The sequence below is a fragment of the Dipodomys merriami genome, unplaced genomic scaffold (assembly GCF_024711535.1).
Source record: "Dipodomys merriami isolate MVZ:Mamm:240054 unplaced genomic scaffold, mDipMer1.0.p SCAF_28, whole genome shotgun sequence".
NCBI classification, from domain to species: domain Eukaryota; kingdom Metazoa; phylum Chordata; class Mammalia; order Rodentia; family Heteromyidae; genus Dipodomys; species Dipodomys merriami.
The window spans coordinates 11115100-11136973 of record NW_027204270.1 but is presented as its reverse complement, the minus strand read 5'-3'; the positions used below and the strand labels follow the sequence as shown (position 1 = coordinate 11136973).

Genomic DNA, 21874 nt, shown 5'->3' with positions numbered 1-21874 from the left:
GGTCATGACACAGACACAGACAGGGTGTGGGAATCAAGACCCTATCCTAAAAATAACCAGCAAAAATCAGGGCTTGGGGTGTGGCTTAGCAATATCATGCCACCCTCACAAACCCAGGGACAAGCTAAAACCCCAGTACCACACACACACACACACACACACACTTCATTTCATACAAAGTTTTTTGGTCATACTTACCCTTCCTTTGCCTTCTCCTTTCACCCATTTACTTCTCCAAAATTGATGTGCTGACACTAGAACCTAGAGCCTTGTGTATTCTATGTTAACATTCTACCACTGAGCTTATATTCTCCCAGCCCCTAGATCCAGCTTTATTTTTAAAAAAAATCATCAGAATCACAAAGCTATTACAGCTACATTCTACTTACTGCCAAAGTACTGTCAAATGATTATCTGTAGTAAAACAATGACAATAATCCAAATACAACCTGGACTGCCTACTGGTGAAGAGCCTTATTATTAATTCTCAGTTACTCAGTGGTAATGAATACTGATATTGTATAAGTGCACAAATTATTTGATGAAACTGAGCAGATGGAAAATCCATTCTTCTTCTTCCTTCTTTTGCCTTCTTAAACCTCTCATAGAAACCCCTTTGGCCCTTTGGTCTGGCTGCTCCTGCAGCAATTCCAAACCAAGTGATGTAATGATCCTTATAAACCTCAAAATCAGGAATCTTGAATTCCAAGGGTGTGTCTTCCTCCTATTCAGTGGGCACTGAGAGACAAATCCACAACAGTAAAACAAAATCAACGATTTTAAGGCAAATAATTCAGTGGTAAGGCAGTCCAGTCACAATGTTGTATAACTAAAACATTTTGGTCATTTCAGTGTAAAGCCCTGTCAGGCACCAGAGCTTTTACACCTGCAATCCTAGCTACTCAGGAGACTTGAGATCTGAGGATCTAGGTTCAAAGTCAGCAGCTCCACTTGAGTACAAGTGGTAGACTGCTAGCCTTGAGTGAAAAAGCTAGAGTCTCCAGGTCCTAAGTCCAAGCCCCGGTGCCAGCACACACACATACCACACCACACACACACACACACACACACACACACACACGACCTCAAGTATTTTTCCAGAGCTGGACTGGCCTCTCACATTATAGGCACACTCTAGGTGTGTACTATCATGTACTACTATCAATCCTCTTAATAACCTAGCAGTAGAATTGAGGAAAAGAAAGTTGTACTCAATGCTAACATGCAAGACTTCATAGGTAGGTAGTTGTGTGACTTTGAACCTTCATTTTCTAACTCCAGAGCCTAAATATTTTTATTTCTAATATTTTATTGTTATTAAAGTGTTGTACAGAATACAGAATACCATAATTCAGGTACTGAGTACAATTCTTTTTGGATAATGTACCCCTTCTTTCATTTTTCCCTAGTTTTCCCCTCCCATTCCTGCCCAAAGTTGCACAGTTATTTTCCACATAGTGTCTCCTGAGTACCATGCCTGCATTTTTTTTGTTGTTGTTGTTGGTAGTGGGGCTTGAACTCTGGGCCTGGGTGCTGTCCCTCAGCTCTTCAGCTCAAGGCTAGTGCTCTACCACTTGAGCTACAGGGCCACTTCCAGCTTTTTCTGCTTATGTGGTGCTGAGGAATCAAACCCAGGGCCTCATGCATGCAAGGCAAGTGCTCTACCACTGAGTCACCTTCCCAGCCCCCATGCCTGCATTTGTTCATCCTTCTTCCTACCATTTCTGCATCCTCTTTGCCCTCCTCAATACAGGGAAATAAAAATATTTACAGGGGAAAAAAAACAAACCACCAAAACAAAATAAAAAAGCAAAACCACCACCAACTCCAAGAACAACAATTAAGATTAAATATTTTAATAATGCACATCTTTGGGGGATTAGGATGAGGAGTAGACTGCATTTGATTTTCAAACCACAGGATGAGGTGAAACTGCAATTAGTACCGTACAAGCGGTTGATTAACACCGAAAGCCAACGGCAGAGCCAGACAGCAGCAATTGGTAAGGTCGGCACAGCAGCAAGCTTCGCCAACCCCTCCAGAACAGGCCGTCAGTCAGTCCTGGCCAGGAGGGCGGGGCTTGCTCGGCCCTGGCAACCAGGTCCTGCCAGGGAACTCAGGTGGTTGGAGGCCTGGTAAGGGCAACCGGAGGAAACACAGCAGGAAGCAGTCGGGGCCTATGCCATCCACTGAGGGGGGCGTCTAGAGTAGGGGGGCTTTTTAGTATCTGTCATCCCTCCTGAAGGGGCTGTCACCTCTGTAGTATCCTTCTCCCGCAACAGAGGGGTGCTCTCCATACAGCTCCCCTTTTCTCTACAGATCCCTCGATTCTCGGTGTGGGGGGTCTCAGAGGGCTGCTCTGATGAGGGAGGGTTTCATTCCCAAGTCCTCCCTCCCCCCCACCCCCTTCTCAGGGCGGTAACCGGGTTCCAGTTCAACAAAGCCTCACCCTTGGCCCAAGCCCGCCCGTGGCGCCGCTAGCGGGAAGCTCCATGGCAACCGGAAACATCACAACTCCATAGGGATATCGCGAGAAGTCGCGGTTGCCCCCGTGGTCCAGGAGGGGCGGAGCGAAGGCGGGAACGGGAACGCCGCGGGGTGGAGCCCGAGCGCTTCCGACGTCCGGAGTCTCTTCAGGCGGCGCCCCCGCGTGACTCGGCTTTACATAATCGCGGCCTCGAGCGTAACTGTGGTGTACTCCGGTCCAGACCGAATCGAGTCGGCCGAGGCTCCTTGTCCCGCCCCTCCTGGCTTGATCGACGTCGGACAGAACCAGTGGACGGGCCTCCAGCGTCGTGGTCGTGCCCGCCCGGGTTCGCCCCGGCCCGCTCGCCTCGGCTCGCCGCTTGTCGCCGCCGCCGCCCCCAGATTGTGTCTCCGACTGTCAGCTAAGTCGGCGGGCCGCGCCGGCGGGGCGGCGACCACGGCCCGGGCCGGACATGGCGGCGCTCTACGCCTGCACCAAGTGCCACCAGCGCTTCCCCTTCGAGGCGCTGTCTCAGGGGCAGCAGCTGTGCAAGGTGCGCGGGCTGGGGCGGCGGCCGGGAACTGGGGGCGCCGGCGGCGCGGCCCGGAACTGTCCGTTCTGCGCGGAGGACGCCCGGCAGGGCCCCTCGGGCGGGGTGTGGCCGGCCCGCCTGGCTGCGGCACCGCACCCGCCGGGCTGGAGGCCTGAGAGGCACGTGGGGGAGCCCCGGGCCCCACGGCCGGCGTGGCACGGTGCTTAGCAACCGCGGATGGTTCTGGGACCCGGTGAGGTCGGGGGAGGGGACAGCGTGTCCCTTGGTTGCTCCTGACCGGCTACGCGGGGGAATCCGCTGGGGTTGCCCTGGTTGCAGACCAAGGGACCCCCACACGAGCACCCCTTGCCCCGCGTGGGACTTAATTCCGAACTTGGGTACTGCCTGGGGGGGAGTGCCTCAAACTTGGACACTTCACAGGCACTTTTCAGCTCGTCTCAATCGGAGGTGGCAAAGCTTTATTTAAAGAAGAATTATACGCACATGTAGCTCTACAGGCATACCAGTCAGCACATGAATCAAGCAGATGATTTTGTAGCATCCAGTCGGCCTTAGGTCTTCACCCGAATTAGTTGTTTACCCCCTTTTCCAACTTGTCTTTTTCACGGAAGTTGCTTCCTCCCACTTTACCTATTTAAGGGAACATAGGTGTTGGAAGGCAACAGTTAAAAGTCACCAAATCTGAGATGTCCTCAGATAATCCAGCTCCTGATTGTCATTGTTGGCCTTGAGCAGCCATGACTTTCCTTATGCCATTCTTGCTTACCAGGTCTGAGAGCACACAAATGAGTGATCTTTTGGACCTTATAAAAATTGTATATAATTGTTTAAAATATGTGTGTATGTTAAATTTCATATAAAATTTGATATAAAAGAATTTAATTTAGCACTTTGATTTCACAAGTAAACTTGTACAATACCACACAGTGGCAGAACCAGAATTAGAGAATCAAGAGCTTCCAACTCCCAGTCTGGTCTTATTCATACATATATGTTTGTTTTACAACTCATGACTAGTTCCCTACAAATTCTTCTGCCCACATCAACGGCTGGGCAATGATGCAGATATAGAGATGGAGAATAAGGCCCAGAAAGTTAAGTGACTCATTCAAGCACAGTTACTATGCTGGTATTACCAGTACCCAGGTTGTCTGTTTCTTAGGGAAGGCTTTTTCATTTGTGAGTTCCTTTAAAAATTATATCATTTCATTTCAGGAATGTCGGATTGCGCACCCTGTTGTGAAGTGTACCTACTGCAGGACTGAGTACCAGCAAGAGAGGTAGAGTTTTGGTTCAACATGAGAGCTGTTAATAGGCTTTTCCTCTTGAGCTGTGATGCATTTCATGTAGGGATGTGTCATCAATTGCATTGTAATAAACACATAGGCAATTACAGTATGTATACACATTCTGCAGTTTCCTGTTTATATTGAAAAATATATAATCCACATATCACTCTAGATAAAACCTATTGATTGCCTTTTTTGGGGGTGCTGGTCCTAGGGCCTGAGCTCAGGGCCAAAGGTGCTTTCTCTTAGCTCTTTTGCTTAAGGCTGGCACTCTACCACTTGAGCCACTGCTCTATTTCTTCACTTTTGGTGGTTAATTGGAGAGAAAGAGTCTAAGGACTGGGGCTGGGAAGGTGGCTCAGTGGTAGAGTTCTTGCCTTGCATGCATGAGGCCCTGGGTTCGATTCCTCAGCACTACATAAGCAGAAAAAGCTGGAAGTGGGCGCTGTGGCTCAAGTGGTAGAGTACTAGACTTGAGCTGAAGAGCTGAGGGACAGCGCCCAGGCCCAGAGTTCAATCCTCATGACCTGCAAAAAAAAAAAAAAAAAAAAAAGTCTTAGGACTTTACTGCCCTGGATAACTTTGAACAACAAGTCCTCAGATCTCAGCCTCCTGAATAGCTAGAATTACAAGAGTGAGCCACTAGCACCTGGATACACCTTTTTTTTTTTTCTTCCTTCTTTTGCTGGTACTATACCTTGAACACAGGGCCTTGTGTACTCACTAAGCTTTTACCACTCTTGTCTGTGACTTGAGCTATACTTCTACTTCAGGCTTTTTGCTGGTTAATTGGAAATAAGAGTCTTTTGGATATGTCTGAGCTGGCTTTGAGTTACAATTTTTAGATCAATCTCCTGAGTAGTTAGGATAGATGTGAGCCACCAGTGCCTGGCAGATTACTTACATTTTTACTTTTTTATTATTTTAATGGTGGAGATTGAATATGGAGCCTCATGCATGCTTAAGCATATGCTCTAATACTGGAACTATAATCTCCTATTGCTTAAATTGTTTCCATTTCCTGGAGTTTATTTCAGTTATTTAATATGATCAGAGACACTTAGGCATTGTGCCTTTGTGTTCCTCCTTTCCTAAGAGGAGTATTTAAAAAAAAATATATATATATAGAGAGAGAGAGAAAGAGAGAGGAGGAGAGGGGAGAGAGGGCTGGGAAGATGGCTCAGTGGTAAAGTGCTTGCCTTGCATGCATGAGGCCCTGGGTTCAATTCCTCAGCACCACATAAGCAGAAAAAGCCGGAAGTGCACTGTGGCCCAAGTGGTAGAGAACTAGCCTTGAGCTGAAGAGCTGAGGGACAGGGCCCAGGCCCAAAGTTCAGGTCCCATGACCAACCAAAAAAAAAAAAAAAAAAAGATAGATATATTAGATCATGGGACTTGAACTCTGGGCCTGGGCTCGTCCCTCAGCTTTTCAGTTAAGGCTAGCGCTCTACTACTTGAGCTACAGTGCAACAGTTCTCTGGTGGTTTATTGGAGATGAGAGTCTCATGGACTTTCCTGCCCAGGCTGGCTTTGAACTGCAACCCTCAGATCTCAGCTTGCTGAGTAGCTAGGATTACAGTCATGAGCTACTGGTGCCTGGTTAAATTTTTAAAGGTATTTATTTTTTCAAACTTGGTGATTTTTTTTTTTTTTTTTGGGTCCGGTGGGGCCTGAACTCTGGGTCTGAGCGCTGTCCCTCAGCTTTTCAACTCAAGGCTAGCACTCTACCACTTGAGCCATAGCACTCACTTCCATCTTTTTCTGTATATGTGGTGCTGAGGAATCAAACCCAGGGCCTCATGCATGCAAGGCAAGCACTACCCCTGAGCCACCTTCCCAGCCCCAAACTTGGTGATTTTTATATTGTAGTTGTGTTATCTTTTTTTCTGGGAGTGGGACTTAAACTCAGATCTTTTTGACTCTTAAGAAGCCAATCCCACAGCAGTAAAACATTAGCTTCTTGCTCCAATATGCATAAATACAGAGCTTAAACAATGCATGAGATTAAAGATGATACTTTTTGGAAATGTGACAATCTTGATAAAAAGGTTTAAGAGTAGCCACATTTGAAACATACTTGCCTTTAAGGCTCATTATGTGACTTACTCTTTTTATTTATTTTTATTTTTTTAAATAGGGTCTCCTTGTGTGTAGCCCAAGCTGATCTCAAACTCACCATCCTCCTTCCTGTCCCTCATGAGTGCTGGGATTACAGAAGTGTTCTACCACGCCTGACTAGAAAATCAGATTTTGTGTGTTTTTGTTTCATGGTGATAGGGATTGAACTCAGGGCCATTCGATATGCTAAGCAAAGGCTCTTTTTAAAAGTGTCAGAAAATTGTCCTAGAAAATTTTTGTTTGAGCCGGGTGTCAGTGGCTCATGCCTGTAATCCTAGCTATTTAGGAGGTTGAGATCTGAGGATCACAGTTCAAAGCCAGCCTGGGCAAGAAAGTCTGTGAGACTCTTATTTCCAATTAACCACCCGAAAACTGGAAGTGGCATTGTGGCTCAAGTGGTAGAGCCCTAGCCTTGAGCTGAAGAGCTTAAGGACAGTGCCCAGACCCAGAGTTCAAGACCCACAACCGACAAAGAAAAGAAAATACTTTGAATACTGCTTTTAAATGTTTTCTACTGTGTGTGTGTGTGTGTGTGTGTGTGTGTGTGTGTGTGAGTTCAAGACCCACAACCGACAAAGAAAAGAAAATACTTTGAATACTGCTTTTAAATGTTTTCTAGTGTGTGTGTGTGTGTGTGTGTGTGTGTGTGTGTGTGTGTGTGTGTGTGTGTGTGTGTGTGTGTGTGTGTGTGTGTGTGTGTGTGTGTGTGTGTGTGTTGTACCAGGGCTTTGTGCTTGCTTAATTGGTCAGCACTCTACCACTTGAACTATACCTCCAGCCCAGCCTTTTGCTGGTTAGTTGGAGATTGAGTCTGTTGGACTTTTCTACCCAGGGTGGCAGAATTCCTCAGACTACATCCTCTTGAGTAGTGCTTGCCTTGCATGTATGAGGCCCTGGGTTTGATTTCTCAGCATCACATAAGCAGAAAAAGCCGGAAGTGGTGCTGAGTGGTAGAGTGGCTCAAGTGGTAGAGCACTTGCCTTGAGCTGAAGAGCTCAGGGACAGCACCCAGGCCCAGAGATCAGGCTCCACAACAGATTAAAAAAAACAAAAAACACACAAAAAAAAAACCCAAAAAATATCTTTTTTATAGCTGGTAATTTTTCATAGGATACTTCATAAATGTCAAAATCAGAAATATTTCATTCTCTTTCTGGGCAACAATGGTTCATACCTATAATCCTATCCTACTCTAAAGGCTGAGATCTGGAAGATCTTGGTTTGAGGCTAGCCCTGTCAGAAAAATTTTATCTTTTAGATAAGCAGCAAAAAGCATGGCTGGAGGTATGGCTCAGGCGGTAGAGCATCAGCCAAGCAAGCATCAGGCCCTGAGTTTAAATCTCAGTACCACTTAAAAAAAAAAAAAGCAAAGGGGCTGGGAAGGTGGCCCAGTGGTAGAGTGCTTGCCTTGCATGCCTGAGGCCCTGGGTTCGATTCCTCAGCACCACATAAGCAAAACGAAAAAAGCTGGAAGTGGCGCTGTGGCTCAAGTGGTAGAGCGCTAGCCTTGAGCTGAAGAGCTGAGGGACAGCGCCCAGGCCCAGAGTTCAGGCCCCATGACCGGACCCCAAAAAAAAAAAAAAAGCCAAAAAGAAATAACTCACTCTCCCTTTTGTTGAAATAACGAAACTAATAAGCACATAATTAAAAGAATTCTTCGTAGGGCTGGGAAGTTGGCTCAGTGGTAGAGCGCTCGCCTTGCATGCTTAAGGCCCTGGGTTCGATTCCTCAGCACCACATAAGCAGAAGAAAAAAAAAGCCGGAAGTGGCGCTGTGGCTCAAGTGGTAGAGTGCTAACCTTGAGCTGAAGAGCTGAGGGACAGCACCCAGGCCAAGAGTTCAGGCCCCACGACCGGACAATAAATAAAAATAAAATAAAATAAAAAAGAATTCTTCGTAGATACTTGAAATTCAGACAACCAAGTGTCCAGACTGTATTTTGCCTTGCTTTAACAGAGAGCTCAGTTCTTTGGTTTTAGGAAGAACCAATTTTCAGAGGCCCTAAGAAAAGCCTTGTGTGTCTTTTCTTAACAGTAAAACCAACACAATATGCAAGAAATGTGCTCAGAATGTGCAGCTTTATGGAACGGTAAGTAGGATTTCTCTGATCCTAACAGTGAGTACTTAGGTCTGTTGAAACTTTTATCTTCTCTGGGCTATCAGGACATTTTCATTAGAAGAACTGGTTATGTTAATGTTATTAGTGTTTCAGAGTTTGAATTTACTTGATACCTACAGCTGTGGAGTTTCTGTGTGTGACTATAAAGTAACTACCAGAAAAATAATTTTTCTTGGGGCTGGGAAGGTGGCTCAGTGGTAAAGTGCTTGCCTTGCATGCCTGAGGCCCTGGGTTTGATTCCTCAGCACCACATAAGAAAAAAGCCGAAAGTGGCGCTGTGGCTCAAATTGTAGAGCGCTAGCCTTGAGCTGAAGAGCTGAGGGACAGCGCCTAGGCCCAGAGTTCAGGCCCCACGACCGGACCAAAAAAAAAAAAATAATAATAATAATTTTTCTTGTGTGGCTTTGGAGACGGGCTTAGATGGGGGGAAAGATGGATCCAGAGAGTTGACTTCTTGGGTTGGTAACGTTGACAATTCTCCCTCTCTTTTTTTCAGTCTTTTTTCTTTTTTTGGGTCCAGTCATGGGGCCTGAACTCTGGGTCTGGGCGCTGTCCCTCTGCTCTTCAGCTCAAGGCTAGCGCTCTACCACTTGAGCCACAGCGCCACTTCTGGCTTTTTTCTTTTTGCTTATGTGGTGCTGAGGAATCGAACCCAGGGCCTCAGGCATGCAAGGCAAGCGCTCTACCACTGAGCCACCTTCCCAGCCCTTTATTTTCTTTTTATTACTGTCTTTAAGTAGTTGTATAGAAGAGTTTCCTTTTTTTTTCTTTTTCTTTTTTTTGTTGTTGGTCCTAGGGCTTGAACTTAGGGGTGCTGTCCCTGAGTTTCTTTTGCTCAAGGCTAGTACATCTGAGACACAACTCCACTAGTAGCTTTTTTGGTAGTTTGGTGGAGATAAAATGTCTCACAGACTTTCCTGCCCAGGCAGGCTTTGAACAATGATCCTCAGATCTCAGCCTCCTGAATAGCTAGGATTATAGACATGAACCACTGGTGCCTGGCTTCAGGAATTGCCATTTAACAAAGCCATTTGTGAGCATAACATCTCTCTTTTGTTTTTTTTGGTTCCGGTCGTGGTCCTGAACTGTGGGCCTGGGCGCTGTCCCTCAGCTCTTCAGCTCAAGGCTAGCGCTCTACCACTTGAGCCACAGTGTCACTTCCGGCTTTTTTTCCCTGCTTATGTGGTGCTGAGGAATCGAACCCAGGGCCTCATGCATGCAAGGCAAGAGCTCTACCACTGAGCCACCTTCCCAGCCCGCATAACATCTCTTGATCTTTGTCATTGGACAACTTTTTTTTTTGTACCAATCCTGGCACTTGAACTCAGTGCCCTGAACACTGTCCCTGAGCTTTTTTTGTTCTAGGCCAGTGCTCAACCACTTTTGAGCCACCGCCCCACTTCTGGCTTTTTAATGGTAATTTGGAGATAATTGGGCCACTTGGGCTAGCTTTGAACTGTGATCCTCAGGTCTTAGCCTCATGAGTAGGATTACAGGTGCAAGCCACCAGCGTCACGTGCAACAGTTCTCTTAATTTTAGGTCTAGTGATTTGAAAGCACCTGCTCATTTCTCCATAGCTCAGGTGCTGTTGAATTTCTCAGAAAAGTCTCATCGTACACACCAAGGCCTTTTGTTATTTGTTCATTTATTTATTTAAAAATCAGTAGTCCTTTTCAGAAAAGCACATTTTTTATAGTGTTAAGAATTGGGCTCCATTTGATCAATACAGAAACAAATTTATGATATTGGGGATACAGGAATACATTTTTTTCTTTGACTCATAAACTAGAAGGAATTACTGCTTTAAAGAATATTTTATAACATACTTACTCCATTCTTCTTTTCTTCTCCTTTAAGCCCAAACCTTGTCAGTACTGCAACATAATTGCAGCATTTATTGGCAATAAATGCCAGCGCTGCACAAATTCAGAGAAGAAGTATGGACCACCATATTCTTGTGAACAGTGCAAGCAGCAGTGTGCGTTTGACAGGAAAGACGATAGAAAGAAGGTAAGGCTCTGCATCTTTCTTATTTTACCTTTATGTGTGTGGGGTTGGGGGGATGATGGGAAGGGGTCCTGAGATTTGAACTAGGTTTGAACTCAGGGCCTAAGTTCTGTCCCTGAGCTTTTGTCTCAAGATTATCACTTAGCCAGAGCCCCACTTCTGTTTTGTTTTGTTTTTTTGTTTTTTTTGGCAGTTAATTGGAAATAAGAGTCTCACAGACTTTACTGTCTGGGGTGTCTGAGATACTCAGATCTCATCCTCCTGAATAGCAAGGATTATAGGTGTGAGCCACTGGTGCCCAGCTTGTTTTTCCATTTTAGATTATTTTTTAGATAGACTCTTAAGCTTTTCCTTGAGCTGGCCTGAATCACTATCTACTGCCATCCACCAAGCTAAAAACCACAGGTATGCACCACCATACCCAGCTTATTTGTTGAGCTGGGGGTCTCAATAACCTTTTGCTCAAGGTAGCCTTAAATCACATAATCTTTCTAATCCAATCTTAGGGAAGAAATTAAGAGATGCTATTCTAGTAAATAAACTTTTAGGACTAGGAGCCTTGCTGAAGTTTTAAGAAGGGACAAGATCTTGCGTTTAATCCCTAGTACTTAAAAAAACAACCAGAAAACATCTTAAGTAGAAGTAATCTTCTGAAAATTAAACTATCAAAAGCAAACTATCAGCCAGGCACATAAATTATCAGGCTGGGAATGTGGCTTTGTGGTAGAGTGCTTGCCTAGCATGCATGAAGCTCTAGGTTTAATTCCTCAGTACCACATAAACAGAAAAAGCCAGAAGCTGTGCTGTGGCTTTGAGCTAGAGTGGTAGAGTGCTAGCCTTAAGCAAAAGAAGCTCAGGGACAGTGCCCAGGCCCAGAATTTAAGCCCCAGGACTGGCAAAACAAAACAAACAAAAATTATCAGCCAACCTCATGAGGATCTCAGTTGAGAGCCAGCCTAGGCAGGAAAGTCCGTGAGATTCATATATGCAGTTAAACATTAAAAAGCCAGAAATGGAGCTGTAGCTCAAGAAGTAGCATGCTAGCCCTTAGCCTAGTCCCTAAGTTCAAACCCCAAGGACCAACACAAAAAAACCCTATCATAGGTAGTACTGATTATCACCTATCAGATTTTATACTAACGAATTCATAAATGGTAACTCAATTTCAAAAGAAAAAAATATTTTTTGTGCAGGTCCTGGGGTGAATTCAGGGCCTAGATACTATCCCTGAATTTTTTTGCTCAAGTCTAGTACTCTATCCCTTGAGTCACAGCTCCATTTAGCTTTTTGGTAGTTAATTGGACATAAAGGTCTCAGGGACTTTTCTGTCTGGGCTGGTTTCAAACCTGAGCTGGCTTTGATCTGTCATCCTTAAATCTGAATAACTAGGATTATAGGCATGAGCCACAGTGCCCAGTCCTTCGTCTTGAACTCAGGGACTAGGCACTGTGCCTGAGCTTCTTTTGCTCAAGTCTAACATTCTACCACTTGAGCCATGGGCCACTTCTGGCTTCTTCTGTTTATATGGTACTGAGGAATCAAACTCAGAGCTTCATGCATGCTAGTCAAGCATTCTACCACTAAGCCATATTCCCAACCCTCAGTCAACTTTTTTTTTTTTTTTGTCCGGTTGTGGGGCCTGAGTGCTGTCCCTCAGCTCTTCAGCTCAAGGCTAGCACTCTACCACTTGAGCCACAGTGCCACTTCCGGCTTTTTTTTTTTTCTGCTTATGTGGTGCTGAGGAATCGAACCCAGGGTCTCAAGCATGCAAGGCGAGCGCTCTACCACTGAACCAACCTTCCCAGCCCTCAGTTAACTTTTTTAATAACACCAAAGTCTGATTACCCCATTTATAGATAAAGAGACTAAGGAATTGGTAGATTAACTTGCTCAAAATCACCCAGGAAATAAATGATAGAACCAAGATTTCAACTCATAACATTCTGAGTCTAGATCACCCATTCTTTCTTTCTTTTTTTTTTTTTTTTTGGTTGTGGGGCTTGAACTCTGGGCCTGAGCGCTGTCCCTTAGCTCTTCAGCTCAAGGCTAGCACTCTATCACTTGAGCCACAGCACCGCTTCCAGTTTTCTGGCGGTTTATTGGAGATAAGAGTTTCACAGACTTTCCTGCCCAGGCTGGCTTTGAACAGTGATCCTCAGATCTCAGCCTCCTGAGCAGCTAGGATTACAGGCATGAGCCACCGGTGCCCGTCTTAGTTCACCCATTCTTTCTTTTCTATCTCATTAAATCTTTCAAAGTCTCTAGAAAATAGCTACTGGGGGAAAAAATTGATTCATGATGAGAAAAACTTGCCCAAGATCATTCATCTAGATCCAGGAGTAGTACTAGACTGGGGCCTGGGGACTGCAAAGCTTGAATGATCTGCTAGATGTGGATAGCATACTGTTGTTGTAAGTTAGCTCCTGATTACTAATTCAGCTTCTCCAGTGTCTTGACTCAGAGTAGGTGCCCTAGTTGGGAGGAAGAGTACTCTGGTCACTGGGAAAATAAACCCTTCCATTGTAAGTTAATGAATTTGGTTAGTACAGCCCTTAACAGCTGAAGTACTGGGGCTGGGAAGTTGGCTCAGTGGTAGAGTGCTTGCCTCACATGCATGAGGCCCTGGGTTCAATTCCTCAGCATCACATAAATAGAAAAAGCTGGAAGTGGTGCTGTGGCTCAAGTGGTAGAGTGCAAGCCTTGAGCTGAAGAGCCAAGGGACAGTGCCCAGGCATAGTATTCAGGCCCCATGACCGACAAAAAAAAAAAAAGCTGAAGTACTGAAAAAGAGCTATATTACTAGTTTTCTCTTCTGTGGTAAATATTTACTGAGCAACTACTACTTGTCTGGCCACTGGAAATACTGCAGAGAACAAGCTTAAAAGACGAGCTCACATTCCCAGGGGAGTGGACAAACATGTAATACACAAGAGAATCTTTTACAGTGTTACCTGTTATGAGAACAAAATAGAGTTTGAATTAACACTACAGTGATTAGAAGCTCTGGAGGGCTTCATTGAGGGTCACACAGGCAAAAAGTCTGTGTTTTATACTAGATACGATCAGAAAACCTTGGGTTTTTAGGAGTGTAGATACAGTTGGATTTACATTGAAGAAGCCTTGTTAGGCTTTTTAAGGCCCCATGCTAGGAAATGGGGTAATCATCTGGGCAGTGTTTGCAGTAGGAGATGAGAGTGGCTTTATGAGGATGGAAGTAGTGCAATTAGAGGAAATATAGAGAAAGTCACACAGATGGACTTGCTGACAGGTGGGAGTATGGGGAGCAAAAGAGGGTTTTGCTGACAAGATAAGAGGCCAGCTGTGATAGTACATGCATAATCCTAGCTACTTAGGAGGTAGAGCTTAGAGGATCACAGTTTGAGGCTAGCCCAGGCAAAAGTTACTGAGATTTTTATCTCAGAAATACCTTGGTGGTATGGTGGCGTGTACTTGTAATCCAAACTACTTGAGAGTTGGAGGGAGGAGGCTTATGATATGAAGTTAAAGCATGAGACTGTATCTGAAAAACCACCTAAAGCAAAAAGGATTGTGGGGGTATGGTGGAAGTGATAGTGCCTAGAATGTGTGAAGCCTTAAGTGTGAATCCCTAGTACTGCCCTAAACAAAGCAAAAATGTTTTAGATAATGATATGATTAAGCTATGTTCAAGATAGTACACAAGGGCTGGGGCCCTGTTCAAATATTAAAATACTTGGCTTGAATACTCAAGGTCGATGTTTAATCCCTATGAAAAAATAAAAGATGGAGCACAATATCCAATATGAGGAATAGGATGTACATACAGTATCAACACAATCCCCACTCCCCAATCCAAGTAATTTAGCCAATCCTTCCTCCCCACCACCACTTGGACTGCCTGCAAATGGTTTTACAGTCTTGATTGCTGCAGGAAGGCAAATCTATATTAAAAAATAATTAACCCTGACTAGTGAGGAGTACAGTGGTAGAAAAAGGGATGAGGGGCTAATTCGGAGGGTTGTAGAAACCTTGTGCCCTGCTCCCTCGCTCATAGCTGTCTCTTTCTAAAGGAATTGGCTTTATTTACTTAAAACTGTACCATGCTAGGTCATCAGCAGGGACAGGGTCCTAGCAGCTGCTTGTCTGTTTGTCTTAACTTCGGGACATTCTTTCCAACAAACCATTTTGTGAGACATACAGAAGTTATTAAACAAGTATGGAAGGATTTGGGGATAGAAGACTTAAGTTAGGAAGTATAAATTCAAGGGACCTATTGTGCAACATGGTGACTTATTAACTGTATATCATATTCTTTTGTTTGTTGAAATAGGGCTAGGCTGTCCTCAAACTTAGTGTTCTTGTCTCAGCCTCCTATGTGCTGGGCTTATAGGTGTGTACCACCATTCCCGTTCAATGTATTATTTTTTTTTTCTGCCATTATAGTTATATAGTACTATGCCCAGCTCAATGTATTGTATTCTTGAGAATTGCTCAGAGAGTAGATCAGTACTCAGTACTCAGGTTTGAACTCTGGGCCTATGCTTGCTAGTCAGGTGGTCTTATCAGTTGAGCCAGATAAGAGTAGATTTTAAATGTTGTTTTTTAATGTGTGTGTATATATATATATATATGTATATGTATGTGTGTATATATATGTATATGTATGTGTGTGTGTATATATATATATATATATATATATATATATATATATATATATACATTTGTTAAGATACTGTACAGAAGGGTTACAGTTACATGAGCAAGGTAATGAGTCCATTTCCTATTGAGCGTTGTTACCCCCTCCTTTGTTTTTCCCCTACCATCCCTTTCCTCCCCACCTCTCCATCTCCTCCCTCCCCACCCCCAAAGTTGTAAAGTTCATTTTCAACATAGGGTCTTGTACATTAAATGTTCTTAATACACACACACAAAAGTAAGATGCTGCCTATTTATTTTGTCTTTTCCTTCTGAGTTTTCCTTAATGAGCAAGCACCATGGAGATATTTGTACCTTTTGAAATCCTTATGGGAACTTTGTTCTTGTCTGATTGCTAAGTCAGAAAAACAAAAAGATAAATTACTATGTTTGTTTCTTCATTTTCTCCTTTTTTAGTACTACTGGGGTTTGAACTCAGCCTCTGCCTGCTAGGCAAGCGCTGTGACTTGAGCCACATGTTCAACCCCAAGACTGTATTAAACAGTGTTTGTGTGCCTAAGTCTAGTGCTTTCTGTACATTATGACACTACATCCTTTGAGCAGACCCCATAACTTGGCTGGTTACACAGCTCACAAGTGGCCGATCTAGAACCTGAGTTCTCCCAGTGCTCATGTCCTCAGCCACTACCCTCCATTTCCTTCTCTTTACTCTCTCTCTGGTCTTGCAGGTAGATGGGAAATTGCTGTGCTGGCTGTGCACACTTTCATACAAACGTGTCCTGCAGAAGACCAAAGAGCAGAGGAAACACCTGAGCAGCTCTTCTCGCAGCAGCCATCAGGAGAAGGAGCAGTACAGCCGCCTGAGTGGTGGCAGCCACTACAACAGGTGATCCCAGTGCCCGGCTCCCCACACTAGCAGTACTGGAAGATACATCTCATAGAAGCTTCCCTTTTTTCTCTCTAGTTTGTGGGAAGTATCCAGCTTATCCTATTTTATAATTTCTGTATGTCCCTTAAGGGCCAGGGAGATTTCATTGAGGTTTTGGGATTTCCTGGCACTGTATTGGGTCTTAAAGTTCTGTGGAACTGCCAGGCACTGGTGGCTCATTCCTATAATCCTTAGGTTCTCAGGAGGCTGAGGTTGAGGATCACAGTTCCAAGCTGGCTCAAGAAGGAAAGTCCATGAGACTCTCTATCTCTAATTAACCACCAAAAACCAGAAGTAGAACTGTAGCTCAAGTGGTAGAATGCTAGTCTTGAGCAAAAAGTTACTTCACTTGTTTTCTTTGCATTAGTGAGGGTATTTCTCCAGGACATTTCCCTTTCCAGGGAGTGCATTTTTGTTGTTGTTGTTGTTTTGGTTTGTTTTTTTTTTGGTCTTGGGACCTGAACTCTGCGCCTGGGTGTTGTCCCTCAGCTCTACAGCTCAAGGCTAGTACTCTACCACTTGAGCTACAGTGCCCACTTCCAGCTTTTTTTTTTTCTGCTTATGTGGTGCTGAGGAATTGAACCCAGGGCTTCATGCATGCAAGGCAAGCGCTCTACCACTGAGCCAACTTCCCAGCCCACTGTGCAATTTTTTATGTGTATTTAGTCAGGAGTTTGATAGATGTTCTAGTGCGGAATACTTTGCCAGTGTGGGATCCACTCAGAAGATAACCCTTAGGCTCACATCACATTTAATCCTGGTCCTGCCAAATTCTCTGTGGGAATCTTGGACAATTTTTTTCCCCCTCTGTAAATAGGAAAATAATAATTGTATTACCTCATGGGGCTGTTGTGAAGATAAATTACATAGTACATGCATAGCAATTACTTTTATAACTGCCAAGTAGAAAGTACTCAGCACATTTTAGTTATATTTTGACATTATTTCCAGTGTGGATTTGTTTATTCAGTAAACATTAAGTGCTTTTATGAGCCAGGGACTCTGCTGGGAATACAGAGATGAATAAAAAAGTCATGCCACTCTCCAAGACTGTGCCGTCTGGTAGAGAAGACAGAATTGCAGTGTAATGCAGCAAGCCCCACAGTGGAAATGTGTCAAGATTCAGGCATGAGAGACAGTAGTAATTAACTGCCTGGGAAGTCAGGTAAGGCAGGCTTACAGGAGAGCTGGTGTGTAACTATCTTGGAAGAATTGGAATCATCAAATGAAGACTGGGCAGGGGCACCCTAGCCTGAGGGAATGGCATTTGCACAGAACTGGTGGGCATGAGTCTAAACAGAACCTGGGAGAATTCTAAGTCCTTTTACACTGCTGGAGCTTGTGATTGGAAGCTGGGGAAAGGGAGGAAAGGGTCCAGACCTGCCCAGCAATGTGAACTTCATCCTGGGGTTAGTGCAAAGCCACTAAAGGGATGGGGTCTGTGTGAGGAAAGGACCAAATCTATATTAAAAATAATTACTCCTGATTAGTAGGGAGTACATTGGAAGGAAAAGGGGTGAGGGGCTAATAAAAAAAGCTTTTTTGGAGCTCAGTGCTGGTGGCTTGCGCCTATAATCTTAGCTACTTTGAAGGCTGAAAATAGGAGAACTGTAGAAAAGTTCAAGAGGGCCCTTGAACTTTTTGAAATAGCAGAGTGTAACATGTGCCTGTCATCATGGCTATGTGGGAGGCTGAGGCTGGGAAGATCTTGTGTTCAGGTCAGTCCAGACAGAAAGAAAAGTCCTCAAGACTCCCACTCACCTGTCATCCCAAAAATAATTGGAAGCTTAAAATATGTGGATTGTGGTCCAAGTACATGCCTAGACAGGCAGTGAGACCCTCTATTTCAAAAATAGGGCCTGGGTTGGAGGTGTGGCTCAGTTGGCAGAATGCTAGCTGATGAGTGAAAGCATGAGGTACTGAGTTTGAGTCCCAATCTCAGACCTAAAAAAAAAATGGCAAAACAGGGCTGGAGGCAAGCAAGCAGAAGCCCTGAGTTTAAACTCTAGCACTACAAAAAAAGAAGAAAATGATTTGGGGGGATGTTGCTTGGGTGGTAGAGTCCCTGGCATTTCTGATGCCCTGAGTTTGGTCCCAGCTCCTCTGAGTAAGTAAGTAAATAAATAGCTCTTGTGTTTCTTCCCATAGGGGAAAAAAAGAGAAATTCAATTTCAAAAGTTGAGTTTGAGCTACTAAGAAGAGTTTTATTAGTCTTAAAACTCAGAAGAGAGGCCGGGCACCAGTGGCTCACGCCTGTAATCCTAGCCACTCAGGAGGCTGAGATCTGAGGATTGCAGTTCAAAGCCAGCCTGGCAGGAAAGTCTGTGAAACTCTTATCTCTAATAAACCACCATAAAACCAGAAGTGGCGCTGTAGCTCAAGTGCTAGCCTTGAGCTGAAGAGCTGAGGGACAGTGCTCAGGCCCAGAGTTCAAGCCCCATGACCGACAAAAAGAAAAAAAGGGACTGAGAAGGTGGCTCAGTGGTAGAGTGCTTGCCTTACATGTATGAGGCCCTGGGTTCAATTCCTCAGCACCACATAAGGAGAAAAAGCCAGAAGTGGCACTGTGGCTCAAGTGGTAGAGTGCTGGCCTTGAGCTGAACAGCTGAGGGACAGTGCCCAGGCCTAGAGTTCAATCCCCACAACTGGAAAAAAAAAAAAATTTTTTTTTTTTTTTTTTTTTGTCGGTCGTGGGGCTTGAACTCTGGGCCTGGGTGTTGTCCCTCAGCTCTTCAGCTCAAGGTGAGCGCTCTACCACTTGAGCTACAGTGCCACTTCCGGTTTTCTGGTGGTTTATTGGAGATAGGAGTCTCACGGTCTTTCTTGCCCGGGCTGGCTTTGAACCGTGATCCTCAGATCTCAGCCTCCTGAGTAGCTAGGATTACAGGCGTGAGCCACCAGCGCCCGGCAATTTTTTTTTTTTTTTTAAGTATGAATTCCAGGCTGGGAAGGTGGCTCAGTGGTAGAGCACTTGCCTTTCGTGCCTGAGGCCCTGGGTTCTATTCCCCAGCACCACATAAGCAAAAAGAAAAAAAGCCAGAAGTGGCACGGTGGCTCAAGTGGTAGAGTGCTAGCCTTGAGGTGAAGAGCTGAGGGACAGCGCCCAGGCCCGGAGTTCAGGCCCCACAACTGGACAAAAAAAAAAAAAGTATGAATTCCTACAGCCCTGCCCCAAAGTTTAATTCAGGCACATGGGCCTGGGCAGGAAGTAATACCCTATCTCAGAAAATAGCCAGTGTAGGGCTGGGAAGGTGGTTCAGTGGTAGAGTGCTTGCCTTGCATGCCTGAGGCCCTGGGTTCGATTCCTTAGCACCACATAAGCAAAAAGAAAAAAGCCGGAAGTGGCGCTATGGCTCAAGTGGTAGAGTGCTAGCCTTGAGCTGAAGAGCTGAGGGACAGTGCCCAGGCCCAGAGTTCAGGCCCCACATGACCAGACCAGTTCAAACCGCAGTAATGCCCCAAATTTATATATATCAAGGATAGGCTTTCAGGTTTCTTTTTTTTTTTCTTAACCCGTATTGCTGTTTAATATAAAGTGTAGGTCAAATTATATCACGGCTCATCAAATATAAAAATCAGGTTTTGGCCGGGTGCTGGTGGCTCACGCCTGTAACCCTAGCTACTCAGAAGGCTGAGATCTGAGGATCGCGGTTCAAAGCCAGCCCGGGCAGGAGAGACCATGAGATTCCTATCTCCAATAAACCACCAGAAAACCGGAAGTGGCGCTGTAGCTCAAGTGGTAGAGCGCTCGCCTTGAGCTGAAGAGCTGAGGGACAGCACCCAGGCCCAGAGTTCAAGCCTCACGACCGACAAAAAAAAATAAAATAAAATAAAGTTTTGTTTTAAGATCAGTTTTGGGTGAGCTTCCTGAGGCTGACCCTGGTTTTGTTTTTTTTTGTGTGTGTGGGACTGCTGTACTAGTAGGTTCCTAAGTACAGGGAGGAAGACCAAGAGTTCAAGTACATCAACCTGGTTTCTAGTCATAGCTTTACTACTAGCTGTGTTCAGTTTCTACAAAGTAGGAATAATCCAGAACCCTAAGATGCATGTGAGACAGTGATTGTAATGTTTAGGTGCTTTTAAAAGTAAAGACAAAGCCAGGCGCCGGTGGCTCACGGCCTGTAATCATAGCTACTCAGGAAGCTGAGATCTGAGGATTGCAGTTCAAAGCCAGCCCCAGGAAGGAAAGTCTGTGAGACTCTTACCTCCAATAAACTACCAGAAAACCGGAAGTGGCTCAAGTGGTAGAGCCTTCACCTTGAGCTGAAGAGCTGAGGGACAATGCCCAGGCCCAGAGTTGAAGCCCCATGACAAACAGAAAAAAGAAAAAGACACCAGTAATCCTAGCTGCTCAAGAGGCTGAGATCTGAGGATCTCAGTTCAAAGCCAGCCTGGGCAGGAAAGTCCGTGAGACTCTTATCTCCAAGTAACCACCAGAAAACTGGGAGTGGCGCTGTGACTCAAGTGATAGAGTCTAGCCTTGAGCTGAAGAGCTGAGGAACAGTGCCCAGGCCCAGAGTTCAAGCCCCATGACTGACAAAAAAAAAAGACAGATTATACCAACTATTGAAGTCTTACCAGTCCTGTTTTCATGGTTATTAATATAATATTTTAGGCTGATGATGTTTTTGGTCCTATGAAGACTAGCTACCCATGCATCCAGTATCTATTAAATAATCAAAACTAATAACCTCTTAGACAGAAGAGCTCCTGTCTTCCAGGGGTCCATTTGACAGACTTTCATTGTGCTGTTTTCTTAATCTTTGATTTCTAATGTGTGTCTCTCTATTTTTGCCATTAAAAGCCAGAAAACACTTTCTACATCTTCAATTCAAAATGAAATCCCAAAGAAAAAATCCAAGTTTGAGTCAATCACAGCTAATGGAGACAGGTGAGCCAGTTGGAATATGTGCACATACACATTGCAATGCATATACAATTCTTGAAACAGGAGTTCTCTTTAGGGTGTGCTGGAAGCTAGCCTGTAGCTGTCATGAGCCTTTTGTTGGTGCTGCTCTACCAACTTGATGGCTGATGTATATAAGCAGTACCAGTAACTGTTTATCAATTGAGGCTTGTCATTAAGCCATAAGAACTTGTTGGCTTTAATAGTAGTTCAATTCTGAAGTCCTAAGTAATTCTCCTATCCTGAGTTTAAGTCAAGTGCTGAACACTTACTTCATGGTGATACATTCCTGTAGTTGCCTCCAAGCAGGGCATGGATTGATTTGGAGGGGCTGAGCTGAGCTGAGATGGGGTTGAAGGAGTGTTGCTCTGTGTGTGAGGATTATTCCAGAGTTTGCAGCCTTTGGAAAATCAGCCCAGTGCAGATGATGGATCAGGAGAGAATGAGATGCACTTGAGTATTTTTGTTCCATTTAAATGTTCCTGTAGTAGAACATTCCTTTCACTTGCATTTCTAAATATTTGTAGCACAAGATTATATTTTGCTGCCCATTTTACTTTTTGAGAGTTCTTCTCTGCTTGTAATGCATTTTGAAAAAAGCATTCTGACAATGCTGTGATTTTTTTTTTTTGGCAGCCTTTTACTCTAATCCTGTATACCTGAGGTACACATGTTAACATATTATACTAAGCTTAATTAGTCTGTGTGTGTGTGCTCACACACTAGTCCTGGGGCTTGAACCCAGGGTCTATGCACGGTCCCTGAGATTTTTGCTCAAGGCTGACACTCTACCATTTCCAGTTTTTTGGTGGTTAACTGGTGATGAGTCTCTTATACTTTTGAGCCTCAGT

The 21874-nt window shown here is 44.5% G+C and overlaps 1 protein-coding gene across 2 annotated transcripts in view; it reads left to right on the top strand.

The window, feature by feature from the left end:
• Positions 1-2836: 2836 nt before the first annotated feature.
• Positions 2837-21874, top strand: part of Fam76a (family with sequence similarity 76 member A) — a 29920-nt gene continuing 10882 nt past the window's right edge. The window contains exons 1-6 of one of the 2 annotated variants that reach the window (XM_070037512.1): positions 2837-3020; positions 4236-4300; positions 8462-8516; positions 10405-10557; positions 15918-16075; positions 20922-21008. In XM_070037512.1, coding sequence (XP_069893613.1) covers positions 2940-3020; positions 4236-4300; positions 8462-8516; positions 10405-10557; positions 15918-16075; positions 20922-21008 — 599 coding nt within the window. In that variant the 5' untranslated portion in view covers positions 2837-2939. The remainder of the gene's footprint in view (positions 3021-4235; positions 4301-8461; positions 8517-10404; positions 10558-15917; positions 16076-20921; positions 21009-21874) is intronic. The other variant, XM_070037513.1, reaches the window with a different exon arrangement.